Source organism: Nyctibius grandis, chromosome 12 (genome assembly GCF_013368605.1).
Source record: "Nyctibius grandis isolate bNycGra1 chromosome 12, bNycGra1.pri, whole genome shotgun sequence".
In the NCBI taxonomy this organism is placed as follows: domain Eukaryota; kingdom Metazoa; phylum Chordata; class Aves; order Nyctibiiformes; family Nyctibiidae; genus Nyctibius; species Nyctibius grandis.
In genome coordinates, this window is record NC_090669.1 from 19660698 (window position 1) to 19688023 (window position 27326).

Consider the following 27326-nt stretch of genomic DNA (forward strand, 5'->3'; position numbering starts at 1 on the left):
ATGGTAGAAGGAGGTTTCGCCAAACTCTTCCAGAAAAGGTCGTTTTTCCGCTTCGCGCAGAAATACCAGCCCCTTGGAAGCAGCGAGCTGGAAGAGAAGGTGAGGATTGCCTGTGCCTCTTGCCTGGACCTGCTGAAATAGTTTGTGTAATTGGGGTTAATTTTGTCTCCTTTGCTTTGTCCCACGGGTAACTTGATCTTGCCGCCGCTGTGCTCTCCTCTGGCTGAGCCGAGTCATTCCCTGTGCAACAGGGGATGGGATTAATGATGTTTACCAGGCAGCGAGGTGAGATGGGGATACTTGTTTCTATGCGATACTCCCAGGACGTATAGCTCAGGCCAAAGTCCTGGCCAGGAGCGTTGTTCTCTGCGCTGAGGAGGTTCAAAATGAACAAAACGCGGAGCAGAGCGACTGCTGTGCGGTCCGGGGGCGCGGGGCGAGGCTTTCTGGGGTGCTTGCACAAAACGCAGGCGCTGTCTCCACGGAAGGGTAGATGAAGAGTGAGGCTAAGCCTGTCCCCAGGGGTACCCCTGCCACCAGTGCTGGTCACCAGTGGATGGGCTGTGACCCCTCGGGCTGTCCTCTGTGCTGTGGTAATGGATGGTCAAGAAGAGCTTTAGCTCAGCCCTGCGGAGTCCAAAATAATGCTCTTTTTTCTAGAAAAATGCTGATATATGAACACTGATTTCCCCCTCCTGCTTTTACTACCTCTCCTCGGTGCAGGTGGACCAAAGAGTGACCAGTGGTGGTTTAGGTGACACATTTGCTGTTCTCCTTGTTTTTTCACCACAAAACATTCAGATCTGGGATTATCTTCTTACCACGCTTGCTCAGCTCAGGGATTTCCATTGCTCAAGCCCCATTTTTTAATCCCACATGACAGATTGGTTGGGTGCCCTCCCTGTAAACCCAATTTGTCTAACTCCTTCAGCATGCGGGGTTAGCCCTTAGTCCTGTCCCAGCAAGCACCATCCACACACTTCAAAATATTCATGTTCTTTTCCGTGACCATCTGACTGAGGTCTTTCCTCCGATGTCATTTCAGCTAATCCTCTGCTCTCTTCTGAGACTCGTCTTTCCGCTATGGGGGTTGGTCAGTGCTCCAGGGAGAAGAAAATAAGACATTGAGCTCTTACCCCATGCACCATGCAGTGCGTTGTGTGATGCTGCTCTGCACTACTTGTAGCTCAAAATCCCAGGAAGGGAAGATGTTGTTGAGGTTACAGAAAGTGTCTGTAATCTCGTTTGATGGGAAGCTGAGATTTCTGGTCGTACATAGGCAGGAGGCCACCAGCAATTAGTATGGCTCGTTCTTTGGCGGTACCATTTCTGTTGCACCAAAATGAATAATGATATATATTTACTTCCAAATATAAACCCTTCTTGAATTTTAGCTCTAGTCCGTGCAGAGTGTGATAGATTTATAACAGGACAGGGAAACGACCAGCGTTTTGGCTGCAGACGTAGGTGAGAAATGACAACAGGAACTTGATAAGTCCAGAACGTATTCCCAGGTGATGATTTAGGCTGGCAAATGACACATTTCCTCCAAGGATGGTATTTTGCTTCTTCATTTGAAAATAGTTGCAGAGCAGTTTCAATCTTATAGATCTTAAAGTAGTTTGGTCAAAGGGTTGTTGTGGGCCTTAAAGATGTGGGTCCAGGTGATCCAATGGGACTCAAGCCAGGATGAGTACACAAATGATGGGGAGCGAAGGAAGAGCCCCAGTGCTGGTAGCTGCGAGGTGGTAGCCAGCTCACAGGCTCTGATGTTACCTGGAGAGGGCAGAACAGTTACCTTTCACATCAAAGCACAAGCACAGCCTCTGTCTAGACTCCGCCGTATACGGTTTCAACTCTTTTTCTGCAGTGGCCCGTTCAGAATCACAGGGAGTTTTTGTGGTGCTGATGTATGGTTTACGAGGCCCATGTGTTTCCTGTGGAAATCTGGAGAACATCCAAAGATTTTTCTTCAGAGCATCCAAGTGTGCGTGTGTGTGTGTGTGCACGAGCACACGTACCTGTGTGTGTATGTGTGTTTGAAAGTGACAAAACCCCCTGTGCACTGTGTGGGTCACATCGCCTTTTCCCTTTGCCCATGTACCAGGGCGACCCCCGTGGCACCCAGTGCACCCGATGGGTACAGCCAAGGGCAGATCTCCCAGGGGGCTGCAGCCCTCTGCTCCCAATAGTTTTTAGCCTGACAAGATGGGTGGGTTTTGTAACACCATCCGGGGCAATCTGTCCATCCCCACACTGTGGGTTGGCCTCCATCATTCCAAAATAACTGAAGCCTGGGGCAAGATGGAAACACCTTTAAGGTCTCAGAGAGCATCAGGATGGGAGAAGAGTTTGTCATGGAGATCTACTGCCAACCTACCAGGGACCTGCTGTGATTTAGGGGCTTTTTCTCCTGTTAGCTTTAGAAAGAGCTGGCTCCTACCCCAGGCACATCTGGGTAGGAGATTTCAGTGCTTTAAGATCTTCAGAATTTCTTTGGAGCTGCTGGGACTTTTCCTTTGCAATTGTGCTATTTCTCCTTCCCAAAACCCCTTTTGATCCTTTCCCTCACAACACCTGATCCATTCAATATTCAGTAGCAATGAGACAGAGTACGGGTATTTCCCAGCCCTGTCCTACGTTCAGGGCTAAATTACTATTCCAGTTTGGCTCGAGGCTTTTTTGCATTTCAGGTTTCACATCAATGAACATTTATCTCCTGGAGACTTTCACAGGCTCCATACCCAGCTGAATACGCAGAGCATCCTTATCAGAATAGTTCTATTATCATGCAGGTACCTATTTTTTTATGTGCCCTTAAAAGAAACTAAATAGTGCAGTTTTCCTTCCAGGTGAAAAAGGAAGACCGCAGGATGTGTTGTCAGCCCTTAGACGTGTCAGGCCCAATTCCTCGCTTCTGAAAGGCTTCCAGCGGGCACAGGGTTAACTCCCTCTCTCCAGCTCCCACAGGTTTTTGGGCTGAGGGCTGCAGCACCTCCCTCCCACCAGACCTTATATAGGAAGTTGCCTTAAACGCTTGGCTTTTGGGTTTTTTTTGGGCCGGGGTGGGACTGGTTTGGGTGGGTGAGGAGGTTCCTCAACTGGGATCGCTGTGGGTTGTGGAGCTGCAGGGATGGCAATGTCAGCTTTCAGGTCAAGGGGCTTTGCTTTAGATTGAAAGGAGATGGAAGATCTTTTTTAATTAAGAAAATAAAAAAAGCCAGGTTTGAGCAGGAGGAAGAGAGCAGTGGGGGTGAGGGGAGGGGGACGTGCAGCTGGGGGCAATGAGCCCGAGGTTTGGGCACTGCCCACCCAGCTGGGTCAGCCCTCACACACCCCTGCGGGCAACTTAAAATCCAGGGAATAGTTTTAAAGCAGCTTTTCTGGAAAGCTTGGCTTTTTGAACAATCTAAATGTCGATTTTGAGGCTTATATCTGCAAGCAGGGAGACCAGAGGCTTTATTTCCCATGGAAAGTCTGCAGTTCTGCGACAGGCATGCAATGGGGGAGCGAGAAACTGTGTGAGAGGAGCTGAAGCCTCGGTGGTGGGTGGGTGGGCAGTGGCGGGGGGCTCGGGTGAGGCGGCCTCGGCCTTGCAGGGTGGGGTTTGCTCTGGGTTGGTTTCCACGTGCTGCCCGCACCCCTGAAACGCAGCTCCTCCGCCTGCCACGCGCACAGCGCAAGCAACGCAAAGGGCTTTGGAGGGAGTGGTTGGATTGATTTCTTTTAGTAAGGATGAAGAATATACAAGAAGAGGGTTTCTGCTTAATGTTTTAAAGGGCTTCTTGTTAGACTGAATAACCCAGCCTGCTTTTGACTGGATTACAATATATTAGCTGGTCCAAAGTAATCTAAGCCGGCAGCAAGAAAATATGCAAAACCTCAGTAAAGGCAGAGGTGGGGGGGGAAATCCCGAGAACTGATCCCTTGGGCTGTTTGCCAGAGCGAACAGAAAGGGCTGTGTACTCTGCAGAAGGGACTCTGTACTCCGCAGAACCCCCCACGCTTTCTTCTTTCCCGCGCGAGCTGCTCGGTACAACAATTGCTGGATTGTTTCAGGGCGAGGGATGCGGAGGCAGCGCGCAGGTACCGGCAGCGCTGGGCATGCTCCGAGGTGGGCTGGGGCAGGCTGCTGTGTGGCTCCCAGCCACCGCCACCTGCTCTTTACAGCCTCCAATATCCCCTGATCTTAAAAAGCAATAGATAAACTAATAATTTTTCTTTTTTCTTTTTTTTTTTTTACTTCTCCCTGCCCTGCTGTATGGAGTTGTGTTCTCTTGTGCTTGAGCTATGTCTAAAGGATAAAGGTTGAAAATCTAAATGGATAGTGTTGATAGCCCATGTCTGCTTTACAATGTAAATAAAAAAGAAAGTAACACACCATGAGAGGTTAGTTCATGAAGAGGTTTGCTCAGGACAGATGTGGGGTGGGATGCATTTAGGGGCAAAGGGGCTCTGCAGAGGAGGAGGGAGATGGGGCTCCACCGATGCATTTCCAACCTGTGCATTGCTGGAGATGTTTGGCTGGTAGGAAAAGCTGTGCCACGTTCTTCCAGGGGAAATCACTTACAGGCGTGAGCTAATCAATGCAAATTAACTCATGCCCATAAAGCTGTTCATTTCACGGCAGCCCCTGGCCGTAAGGAGCACGGAGCTGCCGGCGTTGCTGTTGGTGCGCAGCCAGCGCTGGCTGCATACAGCTTGGGCACATCCACGCTCTACCATCGCTCCTTCCCTCTGTGCCTTTTGGAAGGTAAATATTAGCGATAGAGCGGGGCCCCAGCTGCCTCAGGGGACTGCAAGCATGTTACCCTCCTGCCTGGGTCTTTCCCTGCCCTCCAGCTCCTTTAATTAAAATTTAAACTCCTTCAAGGCAAGGCTGTACCTTGATACCTGCATGTGTCACCAGTAGCCCAGAGGAGCCTGTAGAAACCACATTAATCAAATCAGCCCAGTAATGAATGCAAGGTGTGCTTCTATACATGACAGCCCTGGGTTTCCTTCCCAGCAAGTCCTTCCCTCTCCTTACATGCATGGGTGGCTTTCGGTCCTGCAGCATCTGGGTGTCAACAAAGTTACAGGGAACTGATGGATTTGCACAAATAGCAATAAATCATCGGTTTTAAACATGAAAGGACATTTTTGTCCCTTCTAGGGATGTCTGTTAAGGAGATGTTGAAATAAGGGTGATGACCGGTGCTAGTACACTTCAGAACAGTGGAGAAATACTGCAGCTTCTTTGGGCAAAGTGTGGTCACCAGCATGAGGGAAACATGGAAGCAGGAAAATCCTTGGAAATCTTGGGCAAATTGCTGGGGTTTTGGAAAGGCAGCTTGTTCCTGGGGCAAAATGGCTTCTAAATGAACAACACACAGACCAAGGGACCACAGCAAACTCCTCTGTGTTTCCGTTGGGAGCAGGTCGGTGCCGGTACCTCGTGTGTTAGCGGCTGTGCTGTGGGGCAGTAAAGAGCAATAAAAAGGGAGCTGCAACATATGAAAGTGACACAAGCCTTTTTAAGAGGAGCAGAGCTTAAAGATGCTTCTGTCTCATCTGCTATGAGCTCTCCAGAAGCCACAAGACAGAAACCAATTCTGTGTACTGGCACGAGCGAACAGCCAAGATTTTCTGCATTTATCTCAGGCTTTGGTTTGCAAAACAACCTAAATTGTATTCTAGAAATATCTGAATATTCATAGAAGGGCCAATTCTCCAAATACCACTTCAGGCATCTCTGAAGAGCTCCAAACCCTTGCTTGGGTGCTGATGAGCTGGACCTGAACGTTTCTGCCAGCAAACCCCCCAGGGTGCTGGTAGCGGGGACCCGGTGCCAAATTCCCCCTGCACTGCCGAGCGAGAGCCGCGGGGCTGAGCTCTGCCAGGGGCTGAGCACCACGCTCACTCGGGATCCTCTGTGATCCTGAATGAATGAGTGCTTTATGAATGAAAGCAAATGGGAACAGATTTTCCTGTCCCTTGGGAGGGGTGAGATTTCTCCCTCTCCATATGTGCCCCGCAGCAGCGGTCACACCACCTCCATTGGGTGCCTGGCTGAGATCTCAGGCGATGCGGCCACTCTGGAAAGAGCATTTTGGAAAAGGAGACGAGGGGTTTCAAAAGGGAAGAGAGGTCGGGGTGCTGAGCCCCTGGTGCTGGGAGCTCGGCGGAGGATGATGGGTCAGGAAGGGTTTGTCCTGCTCAGAGGTGTTTGCAGGGCCAGCGGAGGGGGAAAACAGCTGTGGAGACTGGAGAGGAGACTTTTGCTTTCTCCCCCTGGCTCAGAGATTTTTGTAGCTCACGTTTTCTATTCATTTATTATGTCTTTAACAAGGGAAAAGTTTTTTTCCTTGCTCTGAGCATTGAGTGTGCACTGGGCTGTGAGACACTGGCACGGAAAAATGCTCATCTGGGGCAGGACACCTGCAGAGCCCGGCATGCTTTTCAGGCCACGGCAGGGGTGGGCACTTCTCTTTGTGCTATTCCAGCTCATGATGGCCTTTCTTTTGCTACAACAATGTGCACCTGGCTTTGAGGCTGTAATAAGGATTAATTAGTGGACATTATAGAGCACTGTGATTTAGGCAATGTTTTAGCTAACTGTGAAGTCACACGGCTGGCAAAGTGAGGGAAGAGGAGGGGATTAAAGGAAGAAGCAAAGAGATGCTGAAATGCTTTTATTAACTGTGCTCTCACCTAACAGCTGCTTTATCTCATTTACTCAGACCCATGAGGAGTGCGAGCTGAAAATTATTGAGCAGGAGAAGGAGGTGACATTTCTGCCCCCGAAAGACGCCTGTAAATGCCATAAAGAAGACTTGGCAAAAGCTTTAAACGTAAGGGTTTTATGGGTCTGTGTGAGCACAGCGAGGCAGGCTGTGTGATCTGACTCTGGGAAGAGACTGAATTGGTCTTTGGTTTCACATGCAAACTCCTGGAGCGCCCAATGCCTCTGCTGAGGGCTGTGTCCGAGGCTCGGCGTTGGGCATTTGTGCTTCACTTTGCCCTGGAGAAGGGTTTCCTGAGGGCAGCGGCTCTGTGAGCTGCAGGTGGAAGAGCTCAGTTGTCCAGCCTGGAGAGCGAAGGGCTCGCCGTGCTCTGCCGAGGCTGGCGCAGGCCGCACGGCTCGTCCGCGAGTTATCGGCACCTCCTTGGAAAACTGTGCAAATGCATGCAGCACTTCTTCCCTGCTTTCGTAGCAGGTTCCATTTCAGAGGCAAAACTCATCACATCTGTTGTCCTAGAGGACTTCTCAAAGGCTTGCTCGCAGCCTCGATTGTTAGATACACATTCACCACGCCAGCCCCAGCCCACGCAGACAGCAAAGCTGTAGCCATCACCCGGTTCAGCTCAAGTGCTGAGGCCCGTTTGCCCGTGCAGAGCGGGGAGGTCAGGTTTGCAGGCAGGACTGGCCACTCCGCCCCGGCCCCGCTTCAGCTTCCCCACAGCTGCGGCGTGGACGGAGCCGGAGGGACGGAGGGATGCTGGGCCTCAGGAGGGAAACTCCGGTTACATGGTCTGCACTGGAGTTTGCCCTTGGGAAAAGAAAATGTGATGTTATAACTCACCCTGAGCCCCATGTATGAAAAACAGATGGAAGTTTAGAAAGGCTGAGTCCCCATGACCACGACAAGCTGCAATACTTAGCAATACTTTAGTGTCTGACCTTGCTATTTTCTTAAATCCAGGCAAAACAGATCTTATTTCTTCCCCATTTGTTCTCTTTTAATTTTGTCAGGGTATTTTTATTTTTATTTTTTTCTTTAAATGTACAGTGAAACCAGAAATCAATTCTTTCCTTTACTATTTTAGATTTCTAATTTGTCATCTATTACATGGTTTCTCACTTGTGGAAATAGGGTTTTTTTTTTTAATTAACTTGTGCTTACTCTATGGGTTTCTGTGCTGGTTGATGGCGAAATTTTATAGTTTAACGAAAACAAATGCCTGAACAGAAAAACAGTAGATAGCTTTATTTTTTTTTTGTGTGGGACTGAACCATGAACATCTTGCCCAGTCTACTTACAGTTTTTTAAAATAACTTTGCCTTAAGCAGTTTTCTATAACTATTCTACAGTATGTAATGTTTGTTGTTTTTTTTTTTGTTTTTTTAAAATTTCCCTGTAGGTTGATTTACAAATTGGACTCTCTGAGTTTTCTGTGCTACAGCGCAGGTTAAAACATGGCTGGAATGAATTTTCAGTGGAGAATACAGAGCCAATATGGAAGAAATATCTAGACCAGGTAAGGATTTTCTGCACAGATGCTGATTTCCTGGCAAAAAAAAACCAACTCTGGCTGGGTTGGCCTGAGCGTGTCTTTACATTGACATATTCAGGGTTTCTACTTCCATGGATTCAGCCTTGGAACAGGATGTGCCCCAGATACAGACACTGCCTGTCCCCCAGGAAAGCCCTGGGTCCAGCGCAGAGTTTAGCAAATTAATTAAAGAAAAAAAAAAAGAAAGAGGATTTCTGGTTTCAAATTCTAAAAAGACAATCAAGTCTTTGTACCTACAGTGCCTCCAAGGAGGTTTCAGAGTCAGTCCTGCGCTGTATGTCTGCAGAGGCGAGCCTTGCTGTGCGAGCAAGGGCACAGAGAGGGAGGTCGTGTCTTTTGGTGGGAACCGTGTCTTGCTGGTCCCCGCTGCTGTCTGCCTGCTGTACGGGGGCAGGATCCGGCATCAGCCCCACCACACGTGCTGCACCCACTCGGTCCGGGCACAGTGACGCTGCTGTCACAAGCAAGGAGGGTCCCTGCAGCAAAACCACATGTCTATCCCTTTGTCATGAGATCTCAGCCCAGCTCAGCTTCAGCAACTCCATATTTAATTTTATATTGCAATTTCTTTTGTTTTCAGTTTAAAAATCCCCTCATTCTCTTGCTGCTGGCTTCTGCTTTGGTAAGCGTCATCACGAAAGAATACGAGGACGCCGTGAGCATCACCGTGGTAGGTGGTACCTCTCCTGCAGCCCAGCCTTTCACTCTCCAAAGCTGCTGTGCCCACGCCTGTAATGCCTCTTTGTTCGCAGGCGGTGCTCATCGTGGTCACCGTGGCCTTCATCCAGGTACGTCAGCTGGAGCTCGGCTCCGTGGCCAGGGCTGTCATGAGCGAGCCCGCTCGTGTAACTTGGCTTTCTTCTCCTTTCTCGTTTCTAAGGAGTATCGCTCAGAAAAATCTCTGGAAGAACTTAACAAGCTGGTGCCCCCCGAGTGCAACTGGTGAGGCACGCCTGGTTCGGTGGGCTTTAGCAGGGTTGGGGTTACGAGGGCAGAACTGACCGGTAAAGAAAATTACTTCAGCTTGTCATGCACATAGTGGAGTCACCATCTCTGGATGTGTTTAAGAAAAGACTGGACATGGCACTTAGTGCCATGGTCTAGTTGCCATGGTGGTGTCAGGGCAATGGTTGGACTCGATGATCCCAGAGGGCTCTTCCAACCTGATTGATTCTGTGATTCTGTGTAATGAGAACCCGGTGTCTGGAGGGGTGGCACCATGTATGGGTGCAGCTGTAAGGCACGGGGAAAGGGGACGAAATAGCTCTGAATTTTAAAGTAGGCACCCAGAGGAATTGAATCCTGCTGAGAGGCAGGAGGGTCCCAGAAACGTCCCTCTCCACACCGTGCATCAGCGCCCCTGCAGACTCTTGCATGTCGCTGACTCCCTGTGCAGGAAAAACCTCACCTGCATCTTTTTTTGGCTTTAGGGTAGTTTTGCCCTGGTCAATTGGCACAAAAGGGCTTATGAGCGGAGGTGCTCGTGGGCTGGGTTCCCTCGCCCACGCCTGCCCATCGCTGTACATCCATGCCGGGCACGGGCACACCAGGCGTTTGGGCGCAGATGGGGCACACGTGAGGCAGTCACGCCGTTGCCCGCGGAGCAGTTGTAGGGTGTATCAGATACTGCCTCCCTGGCTGCTTTGATGTTCAGTATCAGTGGTTTAGATTACAGGAAACACTTCTCCTATTTATGTCTTTGCAAATGAGTTCTGTCACGGCCAACATAAATAAGCTGTGAGGCTCAGGGAAACCTTGCACTGCAAAAGCAGCGTGGGGTTTTCTTCTGGTCCAAAGTTCACCCAGGTTTGAATCTTACCGACGTCACTCTTTGTTCTGTATTTGTTTATGATATGACACCATAAGCATCTAACCGCTTGAAAGGTGGTACTTCTAATACAATAGTGAAATGCCAGCAGTAATTCCAGCTTTAAAAAGCTTCTTTTTAGGTTAAAGAATCTGCATTTCATTATTTAAAGCATGAGCCGCGGGAAAGCACACCATCTTGTCACTCTTATCTACTGCATAAGTACTGTTTAAGTCACTTATCGCTGAAATGCAAGTCTCCCATAACCTGCCTATCTGTTTATGAATTAAAACTGAGCCCAAAGTGAACATAATCATCTTTCCTCATTGTTATGAAGATTTTATATTCTTATTTACTTTGGAAGCTCTTTGGGGCAGGGCTCTTGCTTTCTTGCCAGTCGCATTCCCAAGCCTGTAGAAGGAATAAAAACCTCACAGCCTGGTTTCCTTTCTTCTTTTTCCATTTGTCTAATGTAGCCTAAGGGAAGGAAAACTGCAGCATCTTCTAGCACGAGAGCTTGTGCCTGGAGATATCATATATCTGGCTGTTGGTGACAGGGTTCCTGCAGACCTCAGGCTGATAGAGGTAAATACAACTGTACGTACAAGAGCCTGTTTTGGAAATGTCTCCTCTTAACGGTGCCAGAAATGTGCCTTTTTAATTAGGTTACAGATCTGCTGGTGGATGAATCGAGTTTTACCGGAGAAGCTGAGCCTTGCAACAAGACTGACAGTGTCTTACTGGAAGCTGGAGACATAACCACGCTGAGCAATGTTGCTTTCATGGGGACGCTGGTGCGATACGGGAAGGGAAAAGTGAGTCCTGTCAGCCTCAATCTTTTCCTCGGCATTAGTTACAGAATCTCTAGATTTTTTTATCTCCCCCTCTCTTTGTCCTTCTTTTCAGGGCGTAGTTATTGGGACAGGGGAAAATTCACAGTTTGGAGAGGTGTTCAAAATGATGCAAGCCGAAGAGGTAAAGAAGTCTCTGTGTCTCCCTGGAAATGGATGTTCTGGATGAAAGTTTGTGAGGAACAGCAGTTCCAAGAGTTAATGCACTGGGTTCATTTCTGTTTCTGCTACAAAACGCCTGTGTGACTGAGGGACACCAAAGTGCTGTATCCAAAAAAAGGAAGGTTATAAGCAGGATTTAGGCTTCTAAATCCAGACTTGTGATGCTCTGCTTGTGTCTAACTTGGTAGTCACACAAACGTGATGGTTTCTGCTTCCCCCTACCCCCCGCCTTTCCACTACGTATATAAAATTTTACTTCTATATGTGCCAACATTTTATGGGCCAGAGCTCTGAGCTAACATAGATGAGGGTCTAGAAACTAGTTAACTCTTCATCCATTAATGCAAGAAATCACAGCAAAGCAGAGGTAGACACTTCTGGCTAATGTGTGTGCAAACCCTCTGGGACAGGGATGGGGGTCCAGACTTTTTGTCTGTGTCCCAGAGGCTTTGCATATGCATTATCCAGTCCTGGACTCAATTGCTAAGGTCTTTTTCTGATTTAGCCCCTAGTCTGTCTCTATCTTGGCTCCCCAGCTGTAATTGAATATAATTCGGCTTTTTCTCCCACTTTTTGCCTGTCTTGAGTGCATTGAGGCAGAGACTTCTCTCCCTGTGGGACAGTCTGAGCCCAGCAGACCCCACTGGGGGTTTGGGGTGGGTAAGCTCTAGGGTATATGGGGCAGCTGTAGGGACCACAGTACTGATAACCAGGACTCTGTGGGTCAGTCATTATGGGCTGTCATCTTCTTATCTTATGTAATAAGCAAAGCAAACCAGCTATTCTCTAATGTTTCCAGACTCCCAAAACACCTCTCCAGAAAAGCATGGACAGACTGGGAAAGCAACTCACTCTCTTTTCTTTTGGCATAATCGGTGAGTCAGATGCAATGCTCATACCTGCATGGTCAGCTGTGAAAGCCCCCGGTGCTCCAGGCCCACTTTTTTCAGAAGTACTTGTTGATGTGGGTTACCTGGACTTTGGGGGTTCAGGCAGAGACACCTCAGAAGGAGAGATATGGGGGGGGGGGGGTGCTCATTGCATACTCAGTTCCCCAACAACAGCTAAAGCAGGTTAGAGATTTATGAATTTCTTGAAGTTTTTTAATCAGATGGTTTTCCCCCACCAGGTTTAATAATGCTCATTGGCTGGTTACAAGGGAAGCACCTCCTCAGCATGTTCACGATTGGAGTGAGGTGAGGACTGGAGAGAACCCTCTCTTTGATTTCTAATGACAAGAGTCCCAGGGAGTTCCTTGTTCAAAACAATGGACTTTCACAAAAGAGAACTTGAGTAAGACCCTTCATAAATACGTATTGATCTTGCACTGGTGAAATTAATGTGAGGTTTACAACAGAGTTTAGTAGAAAAAAAAAGTTTGAGGGTTTATTTAATCCTGTAAATCAGTATTTTGAAAAATGTCACTGGCTTTTCCACCTCATTCTGCTGTGAATGTCCCTTCCTCTCTGTACTATGAATTTAGTGGGAGTGTAGCAACAGCAAATATTGGTCTTTGCTGTTCTTACTGGATTTACGTCTAAAGATAGGAATGTGCATTTTATGCAGCATAAAAAGCATGCACAACCTCTTAATCAAACATAATAAACCATGTGTTTCTAGCAGTACCCATAAAACCTGTTGTTTGGTGTTGTCATGGCTCTAAAATCAATCCTTTAAAAAAAAAAAAAAAAACAAACAAAAAAAAGAAAGTAGTTTTTAGGGAAATAAAAACAAAACCAAAGCTGAGGAGACAACAGAGAAGCCAGACAGGCTCAGTGCCCACCTTCCTGTCTCCTGGGGAGACGTGGTGGCAAAGAAAAGTGGTTAAGCCTGAGTTTTGGAGAGCAGCCTATGGTTTCAAAAGTCTTCCTTGATTACTTTTTGCATATACCTAGAAGTGTTCAGAGTTACCCAAGGAATAACTAAGGGACAGATACCGACTAGGGTTTTTCTAGCATGTCAGGTGTTGCAGGTTTTGATGCTGCTCTGATTCAGTGCGTGCAGTATGGGGATGTCTGAGGGGCTGATTCTGTCCCGCCATAGCTTGTACCCACATGTAAGAGAGGAGATGAGGGGCTGCCTGTGGCCAGGAGCCAGCAGCTAACATGTGAGCTGTCATGCCAAGGAATATTCAACTTCCACCCTGAGAAAGTTAAATAAATGAAATGAAATCCAACCCCTAGATCCCTGCTTAGCCAGAAATTAATGCTCTTTGGCAATGTAAAGAAAGAAAAATAATTGGTCCGTCAAAATCATCCAGAACAAGGTTGAGGGTTGGATAAATATCCTGCTTTTGTAATTTACGGTGTGCCAGAAGCCCCAGTGGTTAGTACTGCACGCTCCCATTCAGATACACATGTATAAGCAGGAAAACTCACCCCATGGAAATGCCCCTTTGACGTGTCTTGCTCAGTACTTGCAGTTTGACCCTTGGGTTGAAGCTGTTGTGTCTCTGCTGTCCCCAGCCTGGCGGTGGCTGCCATCCCAGAGGGTCTTCCCATCGTGGTCACCGTAACACTGGTGCTGGGCGTTCTCCGGATGGCCAAGAAAAGGGTGATTGTGAAGAAGCTGCCCATAGTAGAAACCTTAGGTAAGGCTGCAAAGGGGCCACGCAGGTTGGTCATCTGCCCGGCTTCAAAATCTGAATAGCAATGGGCTGGCCAAGTGAGCCTTGGTCTGATTAAAAAAAATACATTTGGAATATGTTTACTTGGCCAGAGCCACCCACTCAGACTTAAATACATTTTCTACCCTGTGTTTCACACCCTTTTCCCTTATTTTGGTGATATTAATGCAGGCAGGTGCTAGGAATGGTGCAACCCAACCCATGGGGAGCAGAGCTCCTCTGCAGACATGCATGCCCTGCTAGGGTTGAAAGCCTTGGTTTCTCCTTCCTCCCCATTCTGTGGGATCATCCTGCAGGTCCACTCTGTCCACTTCTTCAGCGTCTGGCTAAAAAACCTTGCAGCCCCTTAAGTGGAGCCTGGTGGCATAAACAAAACCATTTGTCCTTCCGCAGCCTCTGTGGCCATCTCCCAGATATCCAGAGAGTCAAGGAAAACAGGGACAGAGAGGACCCTGAGAAGGCGTCCAGCCCATCCTCACACCTGCAGGGCAGAATGAACTCCAATGAAATCGTTCTTCCACCTCCCCTTGCCTTCAAATTGGCCCTTCTTCCCAGGTCACTGCATTCCAGGCTTTGCTCCTCTGCCCTTGGTCAGTATGGCAGCTCTATGAAGGAGAAGGCATGTTGTGCTTTTAGCACCACTCATTAAAAAGCACACTAAATGCCAAGCCTGGCCCGTGCAGTCACAAATAGCACAGCCAGATCCTTCAGCTGAAATGTTTTCCTTGGAAATGCTGCTATTGTTTGAACTGCCCTTGTTTTTTTCTGCAGTTAAGGAATCTTATCACCCTTCTTTTGTTGTATCTGCCCTGACCCAGGACATCTGAAACGGCCTTATCTCGTGAAGAATTTCGTTCTGGTAGGGCTGAGCCCAAAGAGGTGTAACTGCCAGATGCCCGGCTGCTCTGCAAGATAGTCTAAGCACGGCAAAAACTGTACTCTCCCCCATGTTAATTGTGCCATGTCTGTTCAACTTCTGAAAAGGAGAAAAATAACCCTTTATCTGATTCTTTAAATGTCAATATCTAAAAATGAAAAACTGGTGGTTATACCTTTGCTCTGTACTAATCCTTCAAAACTGCAATTAATTTAATTGCAGCCCAATCTGCTTTATTCTCTCCAGGCTTTTACCTGGTGGCCATCACGCTCATGGGGTCTGTGCCTAAGCAGTGTGGTCATCTCCAGAGCCAGGGAAGACATTCAGACTTAGACGGGAGCTGGAGTCTGATTCTTTTTTTGCATTAAAGTCATTTTTCCCCTTCTTGGGAGTAAAAAGTAGCCTGAATGTGGTGACTCTGCTAATTCACTCCTTTGCTGTATTGTGGTGGAAGACATGTGCTTTACTGAAGCAGGATTGTCACAAAGCAGAGCACAAGTGGGGCAGCTTCTGCTCTTAGCTGTGAATTTTTAAGTATTTTTTTGTAAGTCTTTAACATATCTACCCTCACAGTCCCTTGGTCAGGCAAAGAAGGGCTGTTATTCCTGATTTAGAGAAGCAAGGGTTCAGTGGCCCATCTGAGGAAGCATGTGGCAGAGTGGGAATTTGATACATCTTTTCAAAATATAACAGCTGTTCTGTTGTGTGATATCGCAGCTCGGAAACATTGATAACTCCCTGGAGATCAGTGCCTTCTCTGATCGCCCACCATATGATGCTCAAGATGATGTGGCCCTCTTCAGATGTCTCCTACCACATCTCACATCCAAATTATGTGCACAATACCCGACGTACACTCAAATCCCTTCCTTACAACACTCTATTAGGAAACTCATCCATTTCTTGGTGTTTTCTCCCCTTTCTCACCGGTGCAGTTTAAGTAACATTAGGGAAACATGTTCTCCCTCTTCTGAATCTCATTGTTCAGTTGCATTATTTATTAGTTCTGATTAAAACCTCCCCTGTATCAGGTTGCTGCAATGTCATCTGCTCAGATAAAACAGGCACTCTGACAGCCAACGAGATGACGGTGACTCGGCTCGTGACCTCGGATGGGTTCCAGGCAGAGGTATGGGTGAGGCATTAATACAGACTTTCCTGTTCAAGTTCATCAGGGCCAATTTGCTTTTAGTTCAATTAGGCCCAAATGAAAGATGCTGAGTCAGTCCCAAAACAAGCAGTTTCTTGCACATCACCAGTGCCATTAAAGAGAAGGGACTTTTGCAGTGCTGGAGGCAGGCAGAGGTGGGGCTGACCGTACAAAAGCTGCTCAGACACCATAAACAAAGATTTTCATTGATATCATCTGCTGTTCTCTGCAATTACTGTAAATGTTGAAACCTGCCGCTGACCCTTGTGTGTCCATCTTCTGTAGGAATATTTATTATACGAGTGACTTGATCCTTCTGCTTGGGTTTACCTGTGTGCAAAGTGGGTGAAAAATGCAGGCATACAAAACATAAGGCAGTGGAGACACAGGCCAGTCATCAGCAGGGTAAAACCAGTGAACCCACTGCTGCCAAAGGGCTGCATCTCTTGACTGAGCTGCCAGAGACTTCTGAACTCATGGCGAACAAGTCCTGCATAAGACAAGCTGATTCTTTTTGTTCCTATACAGCTATTGTAATATTGCACTTTCATTATCTGCAGCCATTCCTATAAGCATTGCTTGGACCTAGAAAGAATAATCTCAGCATGCCTTCGAAACCAGCAATGTGCTCAAGGGCACCCCGATGTGTAGAGATGTAGTATCGTCCTGCCTGGCACTAGAAAATTTGCTCTTTCTGTCTCTCCCTTCCTCAGGTCAGTGGGGTGGGCTACAATGGAGAAGGAAACGTTTATCTCCTGCCATCGAAGGAGATTCTTAAAGAATTTTCCAACGTCTCAGTTGGGAAACTAGTGGAGGTGAGTATAAATTACGAACCAGCTTGTCTTAATTACATTCAATTTTCATTTGCACAGATCACTTTGGGTTATGAGCATGAAAAAAAAAACCACTTTTGTAACTCTAAAATGAACTGTCTTGTTCAAGCATTTTTGTGGAGAGGCTCTGAGTAATGGTGATATAATACCTGAAGCTCATGGGTGAAAGGTAGCAATCATATAAAGAGAGACCAGAATCATCAGCTTGAAGTGTCAGTGACTTTTGGATAAAAATACAATTCTGGCAGAGGAGAGACCAATTAATTTTACCACACTGAGGTTTTTAATGTGGACAGATTCTAGACTTTAGCTAGCTACACAGACAATTTATAAATGTACTGTGATGGTCTCTGAGTTTCGTGTTAGCATCAAATAAAATCTTACACATCCAACTGTAGGCAAAAGCAGAGTGTTTGAGTAGTGAAATGATCTGAGCTGGAATCTCAAATGGAGAGTAGGTCTTATTTTATCCGTACTGCACGTTAGAAGCAATGGCAAGAGAGACTAAGTTTTCTTTTTCATGATTTATCAAGCTGGTTAGATATATATTCTGTTTTGCTTGATGTTAATTTATCCAAAATGTAACATTTTACCAAAATATTGGTGTATCCTATGGATTAAGCAGGTTTAGAAAGCACAAGAACTGACCTCAAGGGGTGCTGCTATGGGGAATAGCACATCTTTTGGGATGTGGCTGCTTTCGCTCTCCAATCTCTCCCTATTTCATTTGAAGAGATGAAAAAGCTATTAATTTAGTTATGATAAAATAAACCATGTAAATATGTACCTTTCTCTAGGCTGGCTGTGTAGTCAATAATGCCATTATCAGGAAAAATACTGTGATGGGACAGCCCACAGAAGGAGCTCTCATTGCCCTTGCAATGAAGGTGAGATTGTTAAGGTTTAAAATTTTTCAGAAATTAAAAAAAAAAAAAAGAGCTGGAATTGTTAGGTCTGACAGCAGTGATCAGACTTCTAAAGTCCCCAGACTGGTTTTAGTCTTTCCTTGTCTCTTCTCCCCAAGGCCAACAGCATCCTGGCTTGTATCAGCACTAGTGTGGCCATCAGGACTAGGGCAGGGATCATCCCCCTGTACTTGGCACTGGTGAGGCTGCACCTCAAATCCTGTGTTCAGTTTTGGGCCCCTCACTACAAGAAAGACCTTGAGGTGCTGGAGCGAGTCCAGAGAAGGGCAACGAAGCTGGTGAAGGGTCTGGAGCACAAGTCTGATGAGGAGCAGCTGAGGGAACTGGGGTTGTTTAGCCTGGAGAAAAGGAGGCTGAGGGGAGACCTTATTGCTCCCTTACAACTACCTGAAAGGAGTGTGTAGCGAGGGGGGGTCGGTCTCTTCTCCCAGGTAAACAAGTGATAGGACGAGAGGAAATGGCCTCAAGTTGTGCCAGGGGAGGTTTAGGTTGGAGATCAGGGACAATTTCTTCCCCGAAAGGGTTATCAAGCACTGGAACAGGCTGCCCAGGGCAGTGGTGGTGTCACCATCCCTGGAGGGATTTAAAAGCCGTGTAGATGCGGTGCTGAGGGACACGGGTTAGTGGTGGCCTTGGCAGTGCGGGGTTGGACTTGATGATTTTAAAGGTCTTTTCCAATCTGAACTATTCTCTGATTCTATAGATGTACACCTCTCCCGTGTAAACCTCTTGTCATGGTCAAACACCTTCCCTGAGCTTCTGTGCTAACGGCAATAATTGTTTTCCTTGGTTAATCTCTGCAATTACACTGCATAAGGGATTTCTTTTGGGCTCAGACTGGACTGCCTTTTTTATATTGTCTGCACATGCCAATTAAGAGTTCAGCAGGAAAACAAGAGTGAAAAATGAGCAAGAACTGGCCATGCTAGAAAGCACGGCAGAGCGTCATGCTTGATTTGGGTCATCTGCTAGCTTTTACTTTTTTCTAGTCATGATTATGTAAAACAAGATTTTTTAATGAATATTGCATCCAAGCTCATAGGCAGAGGGCTGTAAAATACTCCAAGGTTTCATCTGATCAGCATTACACAGGCTGTGGTCCACAGACCTCAGGTGGGCTGTAAAGCACAGAACGTGCCTGATGAAATGACGCACCTGCAAACATCTGTTCTTACCTCCTACTTCTAAAGCTTGTAACTCTAACAGTGAGACCACGTTTTGGGTTTTTTTTTAAAACAATGACATTTTATTTCCCGAAATGTTAAATTAAAACCTTCCTTGTGTTCTGCCATTCAGCAGCCAGGGAACAGCAGAATACAAGGGGGGGTTGATTCTTTTATTTTTTTTTTTAAATTTTTTAGTTTGGTGGGAGCTCAGGGAGAGAGAGACTGGAAGGTACTTCTGATCACTGCTACTTCGCCTCGAGCCCCACGCGCGCTGCTAAAGCAGGAGTGTGTTGATTTGGGCTGTCGCACTTCCTAGCTGAAGGGTCTTCTTGTGGTGAATTGCCTTTTGAGTTTAACTCATCAGGAAATAATTTAAAACTACATCCACAAGTGACCATTCAGTTATTTGCAGTTTTCCTTTTTCTTCCAAGTAGGGTGACTGGGAAATAACTGAGCTTGGGCTGGAAGAAACCCGCTCTGCCCATCGCTTTGCCGCAGGTGTAGGGAAAGGACTTGAGCCTCCTTTGACCCGAAGCCCCACTGAGACAGCAGTGCAGCTCCCTTGTTCTTGCAAAAGACAACAGGGAGCAAGCTTCAATCTGCAGTTTAATTTATCCCATATCAGGTACCAAAAGGAAAAGATGGGTTTGAAAAATGAGTTTTACTCTCCCCGTGACTTCTCTTGAGCTCTGGGATACATGACTGCCTGGAAGTACATGGTCAACAGTCTATGCTTGTAATATGCAGAATATACACATTGTTCAGCATTACAGTGCTCTTTTTGTTTTACCTTAATTTAGATGGAATTAGCTGACATAAAAGATATTTACGTAAGAAAGAAGGAAATTCCATTTAGCTCTGAACAAAAGTGGATGGCTGTGAAATGCACACTGAAAAATCAGGTAAAGCAAACAGTGGTGGTGGCTGGTTTCGTGTTTCTAATTGTGCCCCTCAACAATGGGCATGAAATGGTATCTCTTTAGCAAATAATGTTTTCAGCAGTTAACTATGTCAGGAGAAAAACCGAACAGACCTCAAAATTCCCAACTTGGGTGTAATTTTAGCTTGTAAAGCTGTGTTTGAATGGGAGAAGATAATATTTTTCACATAGTGGTTTGAGCAGGAAAAGAAAAGCTTTTCAGAGATAACTGACAGGGGAAGAAAGATACGATGTTTGTAAGAAAATGTGGGCCATTTTTCCCTCCCTGGGTTAAGCAGCTCGTTTGGGCTGATATTATGCTCCGGTTTAAAAACTCACCAACTTTTTCATTAGCATTCTGCACATGAAAAATGGCTACAGCAAACGTATTGTATCCCTATAAATAATACATGCACCTGGGCATTTTACAGGACAGGTAAAAGAGCAAACAAAAGATCTTTTTTTTATCTAAGATGTAAAGCCTCGTGCAGTCAGTATTTTTAAATGTCCTCTTTTCATTTTGTTGCTGAAGTATATTATCTCCTTACTTTAAAGGATCAGGAAGATATTTACTTTATGAAAGGAGCATTTGAAGAAGTTATTCGGTATTGCACTCTGTATAACAGCGGTGGCATCTCGTTATCACTTACACCCCAGCAGAAAGTCTTCTACCAGCAGGAAGAAAAAAGAATGGGCTCCTCGGGTCTACGGGGTCAGTCATTACTGTCTGTGATGTCCCTTAAGCTTACAAGTTTTCATGCCCTAATACTTTCCTGCTCTGTTTTGGTCAGGATGGACAGATCCTCAGCATCACCTGCATGATCTCTTCATAATCAGAGTTTGCCAAGGGCCATGTCTGGGGCCTGCTGGCTGCTTGCTTTCCACTAATCTTTTTTTTGCTGGGGTTAAATTAGTGAGATTGAAAGGAGCTGAAAATAAGCACTGGAAATGGTGAATGTTTTTCTTCCACGGAACGTTGTGATTGCCTCGGATACAGCATGAATGTTGCATTGAAAACCTTCACACTGAACCCCAGCTAAGCGCTGCTCTGCCAAGTTTTGCTTTTAGAGAAGCTGTTTCAAGAGCAACAAAAAGCAACTTGGAAAGGGGTTCAAAACATGGATTTGGGCACTGAGATTTTTGTTTGAAGTTTGGTTCAATTCTTTATTAGGACCAAATCTAACAATCTCCTTTTGATCCTGACTGCATGTCAGCGCACAGCCCACAGAAGTTTTTATATGCGTGTCATTTCCTTCATCACTAGAAACATCCTTTCAGAAATATCTTAGTCTTTCACACAATAACAAAGACACCATCTCGTGTGTGTGTTCCCAGGATGGAAGTAGATGAGAACAAGTCTTGGCAGCCAGGTCTGGAAGATGGTATAGTTAATGTACATATTCTCCAGCCCTGTGTCTTGTGGTTAGTAACTCATGTACAGAGCTTGCTTTACAATATCTGAATGATCTGCCGTTGTGAATGGCAAATTACAGCTCTGAAGAAAAGCGATTAGCTCAGGCAGCTGCTTGTGATTCAATCATCAAAGCAACACTGACATGAACCCCTGGCAAAATATCCTTGAGTGGTTTAAGAAGGATTGAATGATACGGTTAGGCACCAAGAACAGAAACAAAATGTTCAGAGCCTTGATGTTTACATGATGGAAGTTTCACTGGTTTAACACAATTTACATTTCCCATTTTTTGATTAAAAAAAAAAAAGTTTAAGTTTTCAGAGGAGCGCTGTTGTTTAAAACAGTAGTTTAATAGTGTCTGGTCTAACATTGCACTGTCCCTATTTAATCCATCTGCATTTAGGCAAGACTTGGTAGACTTAAATTAGACAAATAAATCCTAAGAGAAACATGTGGAACAGAAATGCTCTGATTCAGATAAACTGGTATTATTCGAGTGGACCAAATTTTTGTGTCTATACAAGATCTGAATATAATGACTAAAGATCTGGATTTAATGACTTTTTCTGCTGGAAAACTACCAATTTAAGATCTCCTCTAAATGTTCATTTTAATGTATGGAAACACCTTATTAATAATTTTTTGTTATCTTCTTTTTTTTCCCCTCTGTTTCTAGTACTTGCTTTGGCTTCAGGTCCAGAACTTGGCAAACTAACATTTTTAGGTCTGGTTGGAATAATTGATCCCCCAAGGGCTGGAGTGAGAGAAGCTGTTCAAGTCCTTTTGGAGTCTGGTGTATCAGTAAAGATGATAACGGGAGATGCCCTGGAAACTGCTGTGGCTATAGGTAGCAAACTTAGCTTCTTTCCTGTGGATCTATATTATGTCTGTCAGATCAGTTAAATCTTATGTCACTTAATAATCAACTTTATCATTCTTTTTGTGTGTGCAATAGAGGCTTTAAAATGCCACTTAACTGAGTTCTTGCTTTTCCATTGAAACAAATCATATTAAATGCAATAATAGAGTGGCTATGGACTATGGGCCAAATTCCGGTAACTTAATTTCCCTATTTTAGCACCAGAAATGGCAAAATCTCATTGTAAGACCCTTAAATGAGACAGATGGCATTGCTGGGATTACAGACTCCACTAATGTTCAGAGTGTGACTATTTCTGCACTTCCCATTTTTGCATTTTGCCATTAGAAATACACAGAGCGAGCAGCAGAGAGCGACAGGTTCAGTATCAGCTCCAGTTCTGGGTATTGTATTACTTCTGTAACTCCAGCTGAGTAAGGACAGGGTGACCGGCCCCGCTCAGAGCCCGATTGCTGTGTGCCCTGTCAGATGCCCCTGGTTCAGATATATTTCCCAGTAAATTCTTTAATTGCTGCCTCTATTCTTTGAGTCAGGAAATAGCTGGCTTTTTCCAGAGCTGATGAGCAGATCTCATTTTGGGCTTTTCTTTGCAGGACAGAATATTGGTCTCTGCAATGGGAAGCTGAAAGCCATGTCTGGGGAAGAGCTGGACCAATTGGCAGAGGCAGAGCTATCATCTACTGTCAAAAATGTAATGGTTTTGATTACAAAAATAAGGCCTATTTCCAATAGCAACCCTCTAACACAAGACAATATTTTTTGTTTTTCAGGTTTCCATTTTCTTCAGAACAAGTCCAAAGCACAAACTAAAAATCATAAAGGTACTAAGAGTCTCTCAAATCCATTGTATGCCTCACAAAAACAAGATGTAAGGGGTGAAGGGGACTCAGTTCTCTAGACCACCTGGTCTTCCAAAGCAGGATCAGCTCAAACTAAAGGACCGTAAAACCCAGGCCTAGAGCACTGGCACTATTTACACTGAAGGTATTAACGTTTCTCTTGCAGATCTGGCCCAAGTCATTTCAAAGACACTAGTGAGATATTAGCAAGCATAATATCAGGAGAATAATTTCTGAGGACTTCACTCCCTTCTAACTCCTGCTGGAGTTGTGGGATTCTCTATACTCCTGAAAACCCAGTCTCTTAATTCTTGGTCTGAGTTTTGTCCTCAGTGGGCTGCTGAGTCTGCTTTACCCTCAAAGTCACATAGCACTTCTGCTCTGCCAATATTACGTGCAAATCCTGTGATTGTCAACAGGACTTACTTATCTTCTGGCTTCAGAGCCTCTCATTTCTCCACTCTCACAGGCTTTGCAGAGGGCTGGTGCAGTTGTGTCAATGACAGGAGATGGTGTTAACGATGCCGTGGCCCTTAAATCTGCCGATATTGGGATCGCAATGGGACAAGCTGGTACAGACGTCAGCAAAGAGGCGGCCAACATGATTCTCGTGGATGATGACTTCTCAACAGTCATGTAGGTTCAGCCACCCCCTTTCTATCAGACACTTTCTTACTTCAGATGCTTTCTGGCTATCCATTGCAACAAGTGTGTTGTGTGACTAGCCCTGGAAATAGCGCAAGATGCAGGACATGTAAGTCAACAGGCAGAAAGTGGAGATATGTAGTGTGGGTCTGGCTTATTTTCAGTTGCGTACACAGCAATGACTTTTTTGTTTCAAGTGGTGGTGACAAAGCTACCTTTCATCTGAAAGCCCTGGTTTCTCATTGCTGTAGCTAAATGGGGATTTGAAAGCACCTGGAAGTCTGGGTAGATCACAACTTGTGCTCTTTGCCTCATGCAGGAAGCTCAGAGGAAAGACATAATTTGCAATGCTCTGTTGGTTCATAACGACAGAGAGAGTAGGCAGAGTAGAGTGAGGATATAAGTAGGTCACATGCCTGCTTTATGAACGAAGACCTGGCCATATAAACCAGGCTTTTCAGATCCCCTGGTCCTGATAAAGTCGTTTTAACTGAGACGCTGCATGGAGGTCCTTCTCCCAAGCTAGGGTCTGAATTTCATCTGAAATAAGTGCTAGAGAAGACAACTTGTACTTCGAGTATCACAGGGAGCTCAATGTAAAATAGTGCGAGTGCGAGGTATTTAATAAACTATCCTCTTCCTTCCAGGAATGCAATAGAAGAGGGAAAGGGAATATTTTACAACATAAAAAATTTTGTTCGGTTCCAGTTGAGCACGTAAGTTCCTGTTTGCTTTGATTCCCTTGAAAGCACCGTTTGGGTGAGGCCATGCAGAATAATGTTCTTCTGTGCTTTGCAGGAGCATTTCAGCTTTGAGCCTAATTACTCTGTCAACAGTGCTCAACCTACCAAATCCACTCAATGCTATGCAGATCTTATGGATCAACATCATCATGGATGGACCACCAGCCCAGAGGTGTGGAAGGGTCAAATGGCCAAAATATTCTTGTTTTTAATAGGTCTGAATTTGGCTTAGGAACACAAGCTGTTATGATTTCTTATCAATGTGCCAGTCATTTGGGGGTTAAATTAGTTGTAGTTTTGTCCCCTCCTGGTCCCTCCAAAAGCATTTACTTCAGGTTTACTTGAGGTTTTACGTATTTCTGTTTTGTGGTGAAATCACTTAACTATTCCACTTTTTGACTATGAACGGGCTGTTGTCCTGAGCGTATCACCTGCTAGTAGCCCTGCAGATCTGACTGGCAAGGGAACACTGTATACATGAGGGGGTATATGCCCCAAAATCACAAGCCTTAAGAACCTCATCCACCTGCTAATTACAGCTACTGCTAATTACACTTACTACTTCCACAATGTGGAAGAGATGTTGGCCACAATCTCCCAGCTAGCTCCCCCTCTGGGATGGGATACCGGTATAATGCACCATGGTAGTCTAATATATTATTTTAGTAGCTCATTATGCAAAAAAGACCTTTGTCATAGGTATCTTGGAAAAATCTGGGGCCGTGTGTAACCCTGCCAGAATAGTGATACCTCTCATGCTGTACTTCCAAGAACTTCATCCTCCAGATCCATCCTGTTTTATCAGCACTACCGTTTCAGGATGATCTGCATTAACTAAACATGTTCCTCTGCTTCTCTTTGAGGCAGCCTGGGAGTTGAACCTGTTGATAGGGATACTATCAAACAGCCACCCCGATGTATCACGGATACTATACTCAGCAAATCATTGATCCTGAAAATCTTCATGTCAGCTATCATTATCATCAGTGGAACCCTCTTTGTCTTCTGGAAGGAGGTGAGGAAAATCCACAATCATATCTTGTTTTCATCAGGGTGGAGAACAAAGTGAAGGGCAATTTCTGAAGTACTTGTGAAGGACTTTCTGAAATACATCCAGTGGGGAGTGATCAGTACGGGCAGAGGGTTAAGAAACCAGGGTTAGCTCCTAGCTCTGCCTCTGCCTTCCTGGGTTGCCTCTAATTTGGACCTTCCTATCTAGAATGGGAAAAATGTTACTTGATGTTGTATCAATGCTTTGTGGTACTTTTCACCTTTAGATTTCCATGTAAGTAGAAAATACCAAGTACATTAGTACTACGGGTTGCTGTTAGTAAGTAGTGACTGTTACTATAACAGTTTAAGTAATTTAATTTAGAATAGTCTTTACTCAAATTGCACATCAGTTTAAGAATTAAAACATTGTTGATAAGATCATAAACTCAACAATTAATGCTATTTATAGTGGTTAGAACTAGATTTATTCCTTTGTTTTACTACTCTTCGAATTGACTGGAGTCCTTAAAGGGAATATTTAATTCATCTGTTGAATTGACGTATTTTTGTAAGGCTTAACTAACCTCTGAATTTTCACATGTGCTTTCAGAATCCAAAAAGCGGCATAACTCCTCGAACCACAACAATGACTTTTACCTGTTTTGTGTTTTTTGACCTCTTCAATGCCCTGACGTGCCGCTCTCAGGTGAGATCGCTCTGTCAGCAAAACACTAACATAAACATCAGAATATCAGCATTTTGCATAGGAAGGGGTTTTTAATGTCCTTTAAAGCAGCATGATTTTTATCATCTTTACAAAGTTATCCATCATAATTTAACTCTAACTACACTTTCAGCTATGTAGCTCTGCCTAAGTTAGCATTCATGTAACTTCAAAAATTAATGGAGTTTACACACAAAGAAAGTGTGACATCCAAGGACCAACAGGACATTGGGAAATGTTACATTTCTCCTTTTTTTTTCTTTTTCCCCTTCCCTAGACAAAGCTGATATTTGAAATAGGCTTTTTTCGAAACCGCATGTTCTTGTACTCTGTGCTTGGGTCGTTTCTGGGACAGCTGGCTGTTATCTACCTCCCTCCGTTACAAAAAATCTTCCAGACAGAGAACTTAAGAGTGCTAGGTAAGTTGTAAAGGAAATAATGTTTTTTTTTTTCTTTAAAGCTACTTTAAAAAGCAGATGGGATGATTGCCAAATTGTTACATGATAGCTTCCAACAAATTGCTGGTAGAGGGAATCAATCAACAGCTCCTATATCTATATACATACACATAGCTATACACAAATAGTAGTAGTATTTAATGATATTACCCCAGCCTAGCTTTCAAATTTTGATTTACTGCACATAAATGCATGTAAATGCAGACATGCCAAGATTTTCCAGGAGCTCTGTGTGATGATACTTCTCTACATAAATCTATCTAGGATCATTATGCAGTCACTCCGTTTTGGAACAGCAGGGTAAATGTTTCCTAGCTGAAATGCAATGCATATTTTACCATTTGAAACAGTCTAAGCAAACTCTACCATAATACACTGGATTTCATCTACATTAGGCATGTTGTTAGAAGCAGGGTTCAAGGATCCCACGTTTAACGTAGAGGTTACCAGCCATCAAGGGGACTGTACCAACTGACTGTACGGGTATTCCTTGTCTATCGTAGTCAGGTCTCTAACTCTACCGCTAGCAAAAGCATAGCTAGGCCGTGTGTCTATGGAGTTACACCAGCACAAATACCTACCACAGGAAGGCCCTTGCCTGGGGATTCCTGCCCAGCCCAAAATCCAGCTGTCCGCTGTGTTCACCTCCGTTTCCTCTTGGCAGACCTGCTCTTCCTCACCGGACTGGCTTCCTCCGTGTTCATTGTGTCCGAGTTTGTCAAACTCTGTGAAAAACGCTGCTGCCGACCGAAGCACACAAAGGGATGTCGTAACTGATGCAAACTTCCTCTAAAGATATACTTGGAACGCAGCTGTGATGCTGGACAATCCAAATGCACCGTTTTCTGGCGCTGCAGATCCTTTCTGAAGATACTCAGGTGAATCTGTACCTACAGTCCTTCCTACTCCAGAGTCTCTTCCTTGTACATGCTCCACCTGAGCTGTTTGAGCTGTCTACAGAAACCTCCGGAGCGGCTCCTGTTTTAAACCAAGATCAGGTATATTTTTATAACATTGCTCTATATGTCAAGAGTGC

The 27326-nt window shown here is 45.2% G+C and overlaps 1 protein-coding gene across 1 annotated transcript; it reads left to right on the forward strand.

Annotated features, from left to right (window-relative positions):
• On the forward strand, positions 1 to 27067 carry ATP2C2 (ATPase secretory pathway Ca2+ transporting 2). Its single transcript, XM_068411113.1, has 27 exons — positions 1 to 99; positions 6723 to 6833; positions 8125 to 8241; positions 8858 to 8947; positions 9030 to 9065; positions 9158 to 9219; positions 10561 to 10669; positions 10750 to 10899; positions 10991 to 11059; positions 11897 to 11972; positions 12227 to 12293; positions 13563 to 13687; positions 15632 to 15729; positions 16464 to 16565; positions 17381 to 17470; positions 19476 to 19577; positions 20150 to 20306; positions 21685 to 21855; positions 22482 to 22579; positions 22659 to 22709; positions 23197 to 23363; positions 24020 to 24088; positions 24171 to 24287; positions 24983 to 25130; positions 25719 to 25814; positions 26110 to 26251; positions 26955 to 27067. Exons 1-27 carry the CDS (start codon positions 1 to 3, stop codon positions 27065 to 27067), a joined length of 2832 nt encoding a protein of 943 aa, XP_068267214.1.
• Positions 27068 to 27326: the final 259 nt, after the last annotated feature.